This window comes from Lemur catta, chromosome 3, assembly GCF_020740605.2.
Source record: "Lemur catta isolate mLemCat1 chromosome 3, mLemCat1.pri, whole genome shotgun sequence".
NCBI classification, from domain to species: domain Eukaryota; kingdom Metazoa; phylum Chordata; class Mammalia; order Primates; family Lemuridae; genus Lemur; species Lemur catta.
In genome coordinates, this window is record NC_059130.1 from 115,920,787 (window position 1) to 115,934,077 (window position 13,291).

Genomic DNA, 13,291 nt, shown 5'->3' on the forward strand with positions numbered 1-13,291 from the left:
TCCAAGGTATTAAGATAGATGGCTAAGTCATCAGTTGCCTTTCTAAAGCACAGACGTCAACAAGCTATCTCCATTCTAAAATCCTTCAACAGCCCATCTCTGCATATAGAATAAACCCCAAAATCATTAGCATGGTTAGATCATTCTAAATTATTTGCTGTTACCAAAACATTCTTCCACTTATTTGTATCTCTTCAGGTTTTTCCTTCTGCCCACTATGTTCTCTGGCTATCCTAAAACTCCTTTCTTGTTGTTGAAGTCCTATGTATCCTTCAGAGCCCAACTAAATGCTGCCTCTTAGTAGTCAAAATCATCCTCTTTCTGTTTCCCCAGTTCTTCTTATGTATAAATACAAAAGTTGTCATTATATAGCTGTCCCATCAGTAAAACTAGAGGGAATCAGTAAATTAATGGAGGTTCAAGTAACCAACTAAAAGCAATCTGTAAATAATATGGTTGAAATCTGAGTCAGGCGTGGTATCCCACACCTATAATCATAGCACTCTGGAAAGTCAAGGTAGGAGGATCACTTGAAGCCAGGATTTCAAGACCAGCCTAAGCAACATAGCAAGACTCCCCATCCCATGAAAAAATGAAAAAAAAAAAAAATTGGCCAGGTATGATGGCGCACACCTCAGGAGGCTGAGGCAAGAGGATTGCTTGAGCTCAGGAGTTGGAGGTTGCAGTGAGCTGTGACTGCACCACTGCACTCCGACCTGGACAAGAGAGCAAGACCTAGTCTCTTACAGAAAAGAAAGAAAGAAATCTGTTAGCTCTAGAAAATGTGACTATTTGTGAAACGAAACCAATAACCTAAGTAAATGTACTATAACCTCTCAGAAGAAAAAAAAACATTTTAATACAAGGAAGAATCTACACAGACATAGGAAAGTGGGAAACAGCAAGATTCTGCCAGTGATTCTTCCCTAAGCCCACAGGAAGAAGTTGCCTTCAACCAGCAGATTTCAGTGTTCTTACCTCCTTATCAGATATGGTCCTACAGTACAAATCAGAAGGAAGGAACACACTAGGAGCCCAAATCTGGGCTTGCACATTGAATTCCAAGTTTTTAAATATTGGCAATAATTTAAATTTAAAACACTATGCGGGCCGGGCGCGGTGGCTCACGCCTGTAATCCTAGCCCTCTGGGAGGCCGAGGCGGGCGGATCACTCGAGGTCAGGAGTTCAAGACCAGCCTGAGCGAGACCCCGTCTCTACTAAAAATAGAAATAAAAATTATCTGGACAACTAAAAATATATATAGAAAAAATTAGCCAGGCATGGTGGCGCATGCCTGTAGTCCCAGCTACTTGGGAGGCTGAGGAAGTAGGATCGCTTGAGCCCAGGAGTTTGAGGTTGCTGTGAGCTAGGCTGACGCCAGGGCACTCACTCTAGCCCAGGCAAAAAAAAAAAAAGCAAAAAACAAACAAACAAAAAAAAACCACTATGCGGCCGGTGGCAGTGGCTCAAGCCTGTAATCCTAGCACTCTGGGAGGCCAAGGTGGGCGGATCGTTTGAGCTCTGGAGTTTGAGACCAGCCTGAGCAAGAGCGAGACCCTGTCTCTAATAAAAAAAAGACAGAAATTATCTGGACAACTAAAAATATATAGGAAAAATTAGCCAGGCATAGTGGCGGACGCCTATAGTCCCAGCTACTCGAGAGGCTGAGGCAGGAGGATTGCTTGAGGCCAGGAGTTTAAGGTTGCTGTGAGCTATGCTGACGCTATGGCACTCTAGCCCGGGCAACAAAGTGAGACTCTGAGACTCTGTCTCAAAAAAAAAAAAAAAAAAAAAAAAACACTATGCAAGGCAAATTAAACTTGTCTGCTGGTCAGATGTGGTGCTCCAAACCTCCAGGTTGCATCTTTTGGTATAAGTGGATAAATCTAGCCACCATAACTTGATATAATAATCATCAAAAGTCCTCTTGCTCACCAACTTTTTTATTGCAATTTAGTCCTCAGTTTTCTAAGTGCATACTGCCCTCTGGCAGTTATCTTTCTGGCCATAAATATTCAGAAGCATAGAGCTGCTTTTTTTTTATTACGTGAACAGCGATTAGCTCCATCAAATTCATCAGATCACCTCTGGGCTCAAGCTTTTGGGCCCAGAATTCTGAAGGACAGATCCCAAATCACTGTAACTCTCACCAGAGTATATAATGCCACTCTAAAAGCCTTGCATCATTCTTCTTTAACTTTTATATCTCTGTAACAGGTTGTCTTTTCAGTAAGTTTTGATCTAATGGAATGTAGCACTACCATTAATGAGATAAGTTCGGGGAAAATGACTAAAACTTCAGTATTTTAGACAATTCTATGCAGGACAAAACGAAACACAAGATTTTATAATCAGCTTATCGGGTTCAAATGAATTTCATCAATCATTTATACAGCATACCAAATGAAATCCAAAAAGTTAAAGGTTTTCATCCATGTCACAGAGCTGCAAAACTGAAGCCAGAAGCTAACTTTCCTGATTTCCTAAACTACGTGCTTGTTTCATTTTAATATGCGACATCTTCCAAACTGTTTGTTCTATCTAAATAGGCAGATAGATATACAAAATGTTTCGTTATTTTTTTTTCCTTTTTTAACCCAAAGCCCCAGAAGAATGTTTCGTTATTTTGAATTAGAAGATTTAGAAAGCCTAAAAACAGCCATTCAATTACATGACCATTGCTTTTCTTAAATTGATTTTAAGCAGTTAATACTGAAAGAAAAATAATCTGAGCCTTTTAATCAGGTCAAAGAATTTGAATACTGTAAATTTAAAATAAACACCACCTAAATTTAAAACTAAGACATGTGAGATTAATAGGTTGAATAACAATAACTGGAAATGGGAAATGCCCAAAGACTATCACCATGTGAAGTAGTACTAATAGCTAGCAATTATTAATGGCAGTATTTATTTAACATGTACTGGGTATTACGGTAAGCACTCTACATGAAGTTTTCATTTTAATCTTCACAATGACTTTACGAAGGTCCTTATAAAAAATGAGAAAGCTGAGGCGTAGAGAGCATAAGTAACTTGTCCAAGATTCCTAAAAGTAATCTATACCATCTACCTAGATCTGTGATTTCAAAACTCATATGCCTTGCTTCTAAGTTTCCTTATTAAGATAACCTTCAATTTATTATTTTCATTTTTCAGAATAAAACTTCTTTGTAAAGAAAAAAAAACTAATGAAATGAGTTTACCCAGCCTTAGAGAACAAACAGTACAGTTACAATATACATTTAAAGAAAGCTTTTACACTCAAGTTTATAAACTGGCTACCACACCTTGATGTTGAAATTAGTTAAAATGTGTTAAGTTGATTTAGTCATTGATAATAAATGTGTCAACAACGTATTCCACCAATACACATTTAACCAAACAGCTTTTACAAATGTTCAACCAAAATAATAGAATTGGTATTATACATCTAAGAAATTAAAAACTTTAAAGAGATACCACATTTTCAGTGTCACAAGATTTGCCTGACACAGCTAAAGTCACCGCTTCTCATCCTTTTTGGCAATTTTTTAATATTAAGCATCTGGAGGATAAAACAGCACTTGCAAATCACTTGGCTTCAAGTACTTGACAGAATTCTCAATGGCCACATGCTAACCAGTTTCTTTACTCTTTACATACATATATGATCCAAGATTACTTTCTTTAAAAAAAAATTACTATGCTAAAATCATTACCATTGATTGCTGAGAATTTGTTTAACAGCTCGTCTGTTATAACAAAAGGCTGTTTGTTAACCTACCTGTCACTGCTGGTACTACTGCTGCTGCTGATTGAATCACTACTGGAGGATCTACTTCTAGAGCCGCTGCCGCTAGGGGACCTTGTAGGTCTAGACGCTTGGCTAGCCAGTCTCTGAGGAGACTGATTTCTAGACTGGGATGAATGTGGTGAACGACTCCTGCTGTGCTGGTAATTCCGCTCTGGCCTTCTGCCTCGTACCTCCCGGGTAATATCATCCCTGTAGATATCCCTGTGTACCACACTGGGCAGTGTAAACTGCTCCCGGGCCCTAGGTTCGTATCGGGGGTCATGAGCATCAAAGCGATTTGGACTTCGACTCCGAGAAGTATAATAGAGCCCATGTTGTAAAGTCCGCTCTCGAGGATCTCTATAGTAATCCTGATCGTAATGTCTTGTCCGATCAAATCCTCCCGTCCCCCGTTCATGGTGTCCATAGGCACTATGTTCATAAGCACGCTCCCTGTTATCGGAAGCCCTGCATTTAGGAGGGGGGAAAAATATTTAATCAGAAAGGAGCAAGCAAAACTAGAAGCAAGTCATGCAAACATTCACTTCAGCACTGTCTTTGTCTTTGCAACTGGTCATTTTCTAAACAGCATTAACCTACTTAGTAAGCAAACACTAACAAGCTTAACATTTTACTTGACTCTAAAAATTATTTTCACAGCTGAGCAATCAGTTTTAATTGTATACTGGGCTTTCATGACTAGTGTTCTGCAAGTCAGTTGCTCATTTTATTAGGGATTTTCTGACTTGTATGAAGAAATATGCATATACTATCTCCTTTTCATTTTAAGTTTAATGGAAGAAGAGACTGTCATTTTAATATCAAAGTTTTTTATACTTTCATCTGATTAAAATATATACCAAGCTTTTATTTACTCGCAAATTTACTTTAGGCCACATCTCCACACTACATTTCAACATAGACATGAAAGCCCCACTGCAGTGCACATCCCAAAGTAGGAAGGACTTTCAAGGAAGCCCAGAAAAAAATTGTAAGTATAACTTTTTCTCATTCACTTTTGACTGCTTAGGTAATTACAAAAAATTACTAGACTACACAGACTACACAGCAGTGCCCAATTACATTTAATAATAAAAATGAGGATGGGCACGGTGGCTCACGCCTGTAATCCTAGCACTCTGGGAGGCCGAGGCGGGAGGACTGCTCGAGATCAGGAGTTTGAGACCAGGGTGAGCAAGAGCAAGACCCCGTATCTCCTAAAAATAGAAAGAAATTATCTGGACAACTAAAAATATATATAGAAAAAATTAGCCAGGGATGGTGGCACATGCCTGTAGTCTCAGCTACTCGGGAGGCTGAGGCAGAAGGATTGCTTGAGCCCAGGAGTTTGAGGTTGCTATGAGCTAGGCTGACGCCATGGCACTCTAGCCTGGGCAACAGAGTGAGACTCTGACTCAAAAAAAAAAAAAAAAAAAAAAAAAAAAGAGCCGAGATCCCGTCTCTACCAAAAAAAATACAAAGAAATTAGCTGGACAACTAAAAATACATAGAAAAAATTAGCCGGGCACGGTGGCACATGCCTGCAGTCCCAGCTACTCAAGAGGCTGAGGCAGAAGGATTGCTTGAGCCCAGGAATTTGAGGTTGCTGTGAGCTGGGCTAATGCCAAGGCACTCTAGCCTGGGCAACAGAGTGAGACTCTGTCTCAAAAAATAAAATAAAATAAAATAAATAAAAACTAATTATAATCCTATAAAGAAATCGTAAGTTCTCTATTTCTGTAGGGAACTAGAACTCAGCTCCTGAGTTCCTAAAAGACCATTTTACTTGAGTTTATCTTCAGCCTCATCTCTTCTAACAAAAGGGATTAAAGAATCATGAAAGACAAAAAGAATTAGAATCTCTTCAAAGAAGAGTATCTGACAAAATCTTAAAACAATATGTCCCTAATACATGCCTACATTCCAAATATCTTTCCACTAATATTCATTTTCACCCACTATTTCACTTAGTAGCAACCCGACCTTCCCAGGCTAGTTTTGCTTTTTTGCTGCTATTATGGAAAGCAACTAGCATAATAAAAAAATTCAGTAATAGCTTCCCTACTTAAAGGTATTAAATGACTTTCTTGTTTTTTGTTCACTACAATTCTGAAATTTGGATATTTCATTGTCTAACAAATAAGGAGGATTCCTTTGAGACTTAAGAGAAAATGTCATAAGTAATTCATTTAGCACCCTATCAAATGTTAATCAGTGACAGCCATTATTAATGATAACAGAAGCAACAGGCAAAAGTTCTAGGAGAATTACTGCTACAGCTGCTATTTTATAAATACGCAAAAGTTCTTATCCATTATGAAGATATAGAAGGCAGGCACAAGAGCTAGCAGAGCTGAAATCTAATGGCTACTCTCTGATTCATCCATTAGTACTAAATACTTCTAGAGTTAGTGGGGTGGGGAGAGAGAGTTTGACTTGGGTTAGGAGAGGGGCTAATATACACAGGTCAGGACATACCAACCTTTTCCAAGTGTGGAAACACGACCTATAATCCCAATTAAAATCTAGGGAGAGAATTGTGAATATAACTTCCCCAATTTTGGCCCCTCTTATGGGGGTAATCCACCTTCTTAATGGGCAAGGGTGTCAAATGATATTTAGATGAACCACAAGGAAAAAAAAATCTTAGTGACCAGACAAAGTAATTCCACTGGAAGCAAGAAGTCCCAAACAAACTGTAACTCTCAAACCCCCAGACTTCTTTCTTGAGACAGTAGACAATTATAAATTGATCCACATTCATAAAAATCCAGCCCTAAGTATGAATCAAGCAGCTGGCAGAAGAGGAAATATTCTCTAGAATTCCAACAAATGAGGAAGGCACAGTGGCTCGCCAACAGTTCACTTTTGTAGCCATCCAGCTTAGTCAATTTTGATTGCTGTATCCACAACTGATCATCACCGTGTGTTCAAAGCTAAAGTACCTTTAACTGGACGAATACTTGCTTTAAAAAGATATAGTAATCCTCTTCCCCTGGGCTAATGCAGTCTTGACAGCATGACATCCACACATTCCAGCAATTAGAAAAGGATGGCTATATTCCAGGATTTAGGAAAGTCCATCATCTCAATTTTCCCCCATTCCATCAAGGAGTATAATTCCAACAACATAGAAATTGTGTAGATCCAAAATGGAAAAATCAAGCATTGACTTCTCTCTTCTTCATCCAAGTACACATTTCCATGCTAAAATATTGTTTGTAGAATCCAAGTGGTTGAATCACTATGGTATGCTAGAATTTTTTATGACAATCCAATTCATTTGTACACCATATGTGGTGAAAGTGGAGAAGCAGATATCAACCCTAAAAGAATCTGTAGGCTCTAATATTCCGGAAATATTCCATATAGTACGACCACAAAAGCCAAATAACTCCATCAGGTAGAAAGGATATATCCAAGAAAGGTCTTAACATTATCCAGGAGAAGGAATAATTAATTCTAGAAGACAGGTAACTCCAAAAATGATGCTGCCATAGGAAATCTTCCACCATTTTATATCTCAGGAGTAGATATCCAATCAGCTGCAGGAAATATCCTCTACGATGCCGTAAGATACCAGCCATTGGGATAGAAATCACTTCCGTTTCCAACCCAAAATAGGAAACATTGAGAATGCCCAAAATTTTAAATCCATCTGGGGCCCCTAAATATGAGTTTCTGTTTCTCACCATATCAAATACAAAATACCTGCCTAGTGAAACCTTGGAACTTACCCATCAAGTCTCCGCTCATAACGTCCTTCTCGTGCATGAAGTGACGGTGGAGGGCCATAAGCAGGCCCTCCACCACCTCCTCTGAACCCAGAAACCTCTCTACTACGAGATGCTATGGAAACTGTATCATCCAATCCCCGAGCAGCACTCGGAATGGTGCCTGGTTCATTATAATCCGTGCGTAGGTCTCTATCTCCCATTTTGTTGACTGAGTTGTGAGCTTTCTGTGCACTTTTGATGTCCACAAAATCCACAAAGGCAGCCACTCCTCCTTCAGATCCCCTCTTGGGGAGAATTTTGACACTTTCCACGCGGCCATATCTGCAAAAAATAAAGTCAAGGTTATTGTTGCATGTCAATAATTTTCCAAAACATGTTTTTAAAATGTTGTTTCTTATTTTTAGACTATTTACATCATGTATGAGGGAGGGGCTGCAAAGTGACTTGTAAAATGGCTCTCTTTTACACTTAAATTTCTCTCTGGGGCAAAGGGCTGTACCACATTATTTTATTATTCTCATTTCTTAAATATTTATTAAACTACCCATAACCTTTCTATAACACTTAGCTGAAATCAATCTTCAGGTTTCTAGGAATTTTTATATTCTATTGCCCATGTCCCTCAATCACAGATAGCACCCCGGAATTTTTATATTCTAAAAAATTACTGAACCTAAGATAAAATCAAAATAATTTAAAAATCTTAAAAGACTTCTATTAAAATAAAAAACTGTACGTAAATATAGCTATTTTAGAGATTTCACTTTAATTCATTGACTGACAATCTTAGTGAAAAAAAAATGAGAAGCTTTCAAACACTCCTCACTTAAAGGCAAAATAAATCCAAATATTTTGTGTCTATTTGCAAGTGACAGTATAATTTTTTTATTTGCTATTCAATTTTCTTTTTAAAGGAGTTAAAGGAAAACTTAAAATTTATAATTTTGGTATACTTAAAATTGTTTTTCATAAAATAATAAATCTGAGAAAATATTTTGATAGATTATATGTTCAAATTTTTATTCCATAAAAATGTGTCCTATATCTGTAAATAAAAATTTTAGGACACTAAAAAAATTTCATGGCCAAGCATGGTGGCTCACACCTATAAATCCCAACACTTTGGGAGGCTAAGATGGAAGTACTGCTTGAGCCCAGGAGTTCTGGGCTGCAGTAAGCTATGATCCTCCCACTGCACTCCAGCCTGGGCAACAAAGCAAGACCTTATGTCTTAAAAAAAAAAAAAAAATTCATGAAAATTCTACACATTTCATTAGGAGTTAATAAATTATATTTTATGTATTTATAATTTGGCATTTTTGAAAGGCAAGCACAAGCACTTTTAAATATAGCACTCTTATTTCCTCACAATCCTTGATGATAATTCTATGCTTCCTTTGAAGAAGCTGACATTATCCGAAAGCAGAACTTTTCTTTTTTTATATTCCCTAGTATGATTTAAGTCACCACCCCTCACAGAGGAAACATAATCCTAAAATCTAATTTCATCAGGAAACTGAACTACAAGTAACAAAACTATCTGGCATAAATTAATTGATGAAAAGGACCTTTTTAATTTGGAAAAACCTGTTAAAAATTGAAATAGTTCTTTCCATATAAACACAAAAAAAATGCCTTCCAATGAATTTGACAAAGGACTTCTATCTAGAATATAAGAAATCTGGCCGGGTGCGATGACTCACACCTGTAATCCTAGCACTCTGGGAGGCCGAGGTGGGTGGATCGCTCGAGGTCAGGAGTTCGAGACTTGCCTGAGCAAGAGCGAGACCCCATCTCTACTAAAATAGAAAGAAATTATCTGGCCAACTAAACATATATACAGAAAAAATTAGCTGGGCATGGTAGCGCACGCCTGTAGTCCCAGCTACCTGGGAGGCTGAGGCAGTAGGATCGCTTAAGCCCAGGAGTTTGAGGTTGCTGTGAGCCAGGCTGACGCCACAACACTCACTCTAGCCCGGGCAACAAAGCGAGACCCTTGTCTCAAAAAAAAAAAAAAAAAAATCTTACAACTCAACCCATTTTTGTTGAAATGGGCAAAACATTTCACCAAAGATGATACACAGATGCCAGACAAGCATATGAGGAAATGCTCAAAAATCATCCATTAGTCATTTAGGGAAATACAATCAAAACCACAATAAGATGTCACTTTACATCCACTAGGATAGCTATTAAAAATAAAAAACCCAAAAACCAAAATCAAACAAACCAAAAAAAACAGAAAATAACAAGTGTCAGTTGGCAAGGATGCAGAAAAATTTAAACCCTTATGGATAGGTGGTAGAAATGTAAAATGGTACAGCCACTGTGGGAAAGTATGGCATTTTATCAAAAAAGGTAAGTGTAGGGAATGCACCTTCCTTTTACATGTAAGCCTGCATCACCCAAGTGAAAAAAAAAGTAAATATAGAATTACCATATGACCCAGCAATTCCACTCCAAAAAAATTAAAAACTTAGACTCAAACAGATATGTGTTCACCAATGTTCAGTGCAGCATTACTCACAATAGCCAAAGGGTGGAAACAACCCAAATGTCCATCAATGGATAAATGGATAAACAAAATGTAGTGTGTATATATACACAATGGAATTTATATTGAGACATAAAAGGAAAAGAAAGTTCTGATGCATGCAACAACATGAATAAACCTTGAAAACATTATGCTGAGCAAAATAACCTGGACACAAACGGTTTATGATTCGACTTATACCAGGTATCTAGAAAGGCAAATTCATAGAGACAGAGGTTTCCAGGAGCAAGGGGAAGATGGCAAAGGGGAGTTATTGCTTAACAGGTATAATTTCTGTGTGGTATGATGAAAAAGTTCTGGAAATAGTGATGATGGTTATACAACATTGTGAACATACTTAATGCCACTGAATTGTACACTTAAAGTGGATAAAAATAATAAATTTTATATTATATATTTCCCCCAACACAGAGTTCATATAGATTTTTCTCCTCTCTAAAAAGATACAAAGAACTAAAGAAAAAAGAGGGAAGCAGCAACCAACTTCCCACCAAAAGTCAGTTAGCCAAAAAAAGGGAAAATATAGGGGACACAAATGTTTAAGCTTAAATCCTAAAGAGCTAAATGCAATAGAATGTATAAGGAACAAGAAACTACATACTCAATGCATACATAAATGCACATATTAATAGAATGAAATCAAAGCATACTCCTTCCTCACAACAGTGGGCTCACTGTTCATATCATTTTTGCATAAAAGGAGTACACTTTGGAAACAAAATATAAATTCATCTCCAAATTTAACAAAAGAGAATTTGATCAGATATTACAAATCTCTACTACTCTACTACACTGAGAAGTCTGGAAACTCCCAAATTTTAAACAAACAAAAAGGCTACTTAAATCTTCATATCCACCAGACATGGTGACTCACACCTGTAGTTCCAGAAACTCAGGAGACTGTGGCAGGAAGATCCCCTGAAGCCAGAAGTTCAAGACCAGCCTGAGCAACATAGCGAGACCTCATCTCCAAAAAAAAATTTTTTTTAAATTAGCCTGGTGTGGAGGTGCACGCCTATAGTCCCAGCTACTTCAGAGAGTGAGGCAGAGGACAGCTTGAGCCCAGGAGTTCAAGGTTGCAGTGAGCTATGTATGACAGTGTGACTGCACTACAGCCTGGGCCACAGAGCAAGACTCTGTCTCTAAAAATAAATAAATAAAATTTTTAAAATCAATCTTCATATCCATGAATACTCAGTTGTGAGTATGATTTCCTGATTTTGTCTACTCTTTCCAGAACAACATAATTCCTTAAGTATTCAAGTATCCCTCAGGTATTTAAGATGAAACATCTGTCTGACATTTACTCACCAAAAAACAGCAGGAATAATCAAATCACATTTAGATACATTTCCTTTTGTAACAACATCAAGCCTTAGCTACAGGTTTCCGGGGAACCTACAGAATATTCTCCAGTAGTAAGCACAAAATATCAGTTTCTAAAATTACATGGTCACTGGTTGGGATAATAAGTTAGCTCATTCATAATTTTTAAAGAATAATGAAAACCTAAATTTAAAAAAAATGAAAACATAAAGCCAGGATATTGTACTTGATTCCTACAAGATGCAGAATAAAACAATCTAACAAGTTTGTCTTAAAAAACAATTTAAAAACAGTACTAATTAGTTTTGTTCAAAAATCTTCACTATCATTAAAAATTGATCAACATATATTATATTCTTCTAAGTTTTCAAGAGAGCACGAAAAATTATCCAGGATAATGCCAAGTTTCCTAAATGTCTGACCTCCTTTCAACATTTGACAATTTATATAGTAAGTATTAATACTAACAGTCTTTGGAAGTTCCCTAAAGAATATAATTTCAGTATATTAATGGCCTCCGATTCTACATTTGAGAGCAATGTGATATAGTAGAGGAAATACATGAGATTATGAGAAAAGAGAAAATGGTTCTGATCCCAATTCAGTTATTAACTATATGGTTTTTTTGTTTGTTTGTTTGTTTTTGAGACAGAGTCTCGCTTTGTTGCCCGGGCTAGAGTGAGTGTCGTGGCGTCAGCCTAGCTCACAGCAACCTCAAACTCCTGGGCTTAAGCGATCCTACTGCCTCAGCCTCCCGAGTAGCTGGGACTACAGGCATGCGCCACCATGCCTGGCTAATTTTTTCTGTATAGATCTTTAGCTGTCCAAATCATTTCTTTCTATTTTTGGTAGAGACAGGGTCTCACTCTTGCTCAGGCTGGTCTCGAACTCCTGACCTCGAGCGATCCACCCGCCTCGGCCTCCCAGAGTGCTAGGATTACAGGTGTGAGCCACCGCGCCCAGCCAACTATATGGTTTTAAAAGGCATTTGATGCACATCAGGGACCAAAGTAAAGATCGATAGCCTCATTGAATGTATTTAGAATTTTCAGATTCCTGATATGTGAAAAGAAAATCCCTCTTATTCTAAAAATGTTTTCATCAACTCCACAAGAAACTCATTCCATAATTTCCAAAGCAACATCGATTATACAAAGCTTATAGGTCATTGTATGCTAAAACCCAATTAATTCTCTCAATACCCTTTTCTTTAAAGAAGAGACTACATTCAACTTTTGTTGGCTGGGTTATCAATAGGAATGCAATGATTAATTTTAATCCCAGCTTTTGCAACTGATCTAATAAACAATAGCCAAGAATTGCCACATACTTCATTTTCACACAAGTCCTCCTACTACAGACCACAATCCTGAGTCATTCTTGAAATAAGACAGCAGAACTACAACTAACCAATGAAAATAACATTCAAATTTTGCATTTTTCTCCTCTTTGCCCAGTTAATTTCTAGAACTACAAGATCATGTCTCAGTCTTTTATGATCACTAACATTACCACTTTACTTTCCAGGTAAAGAGATCCCTTCTCGCCGGGCACAGTGGCTCATGCCTATAATCCTATCACTCTGGGAGGAGGATCGCTTGAGATCGGTGAGTTCGAGACCAGCCTGACTAAGAGTGAGACCCCATCTCTACTGAAAAAATAAAAAGAAATTAACTGGGCAACTAAAAATATACAGAAAAAAAAAAAAAAATAGCCAGGCATGGTGGCACATGCCTGTAGTCCCAGCTATTCGGGAGGCTGAGGCAGAAGGATTGCTTGAGCCCAGGAGTTTGAGGTTGCTATGAGCTAGGCTGACGCCACGGCACTCTAGTCCGGGCAACAAAGTGAGAGACTGTCTCAAAAAAAATAAAATAAAATAAAAAATTATAAAAATTAAA

The 13,291-nt window shown here is 37.6% G+C and overlaps 1 protein-coding gene across 3 annotated transcripts in view; it reads right to left on the reverse strand.

The window, feature by feature from the left end:
- The window catches only part of SPEN (spen family transcriptional repressor), a 77,867-nt gene that overhangs the window by 46,244 nt on the left and 18,332 nt on the right, over nucleotides 1-13,291 (reverse strand). For 2 of the 3 annotated variants that reach the window (XM_045548634.1, XM_045548633.1), the window contains exons 2-3: nucleotides 7,514-7,834; nucleotides 3,768-4,244 (exon numbers count right to left, since the gene is read on the reverse strand). In XM_045548634.1, coding sequence (XP_045404590.1) covers nucleotides 3,768-4,244; nucleotides 7,514-7,834 — 798 coding nt within the window. Of the gene's footprint in view, nucleotides 1-3,767; nucleotides 4,245-6,258; nucleotides 6,378-7,513; nucleotides 7,835-13,291 lie in introns of those variants that run through there. The other variant, XM_045548635.1, reaches the window with a different exon arrangement.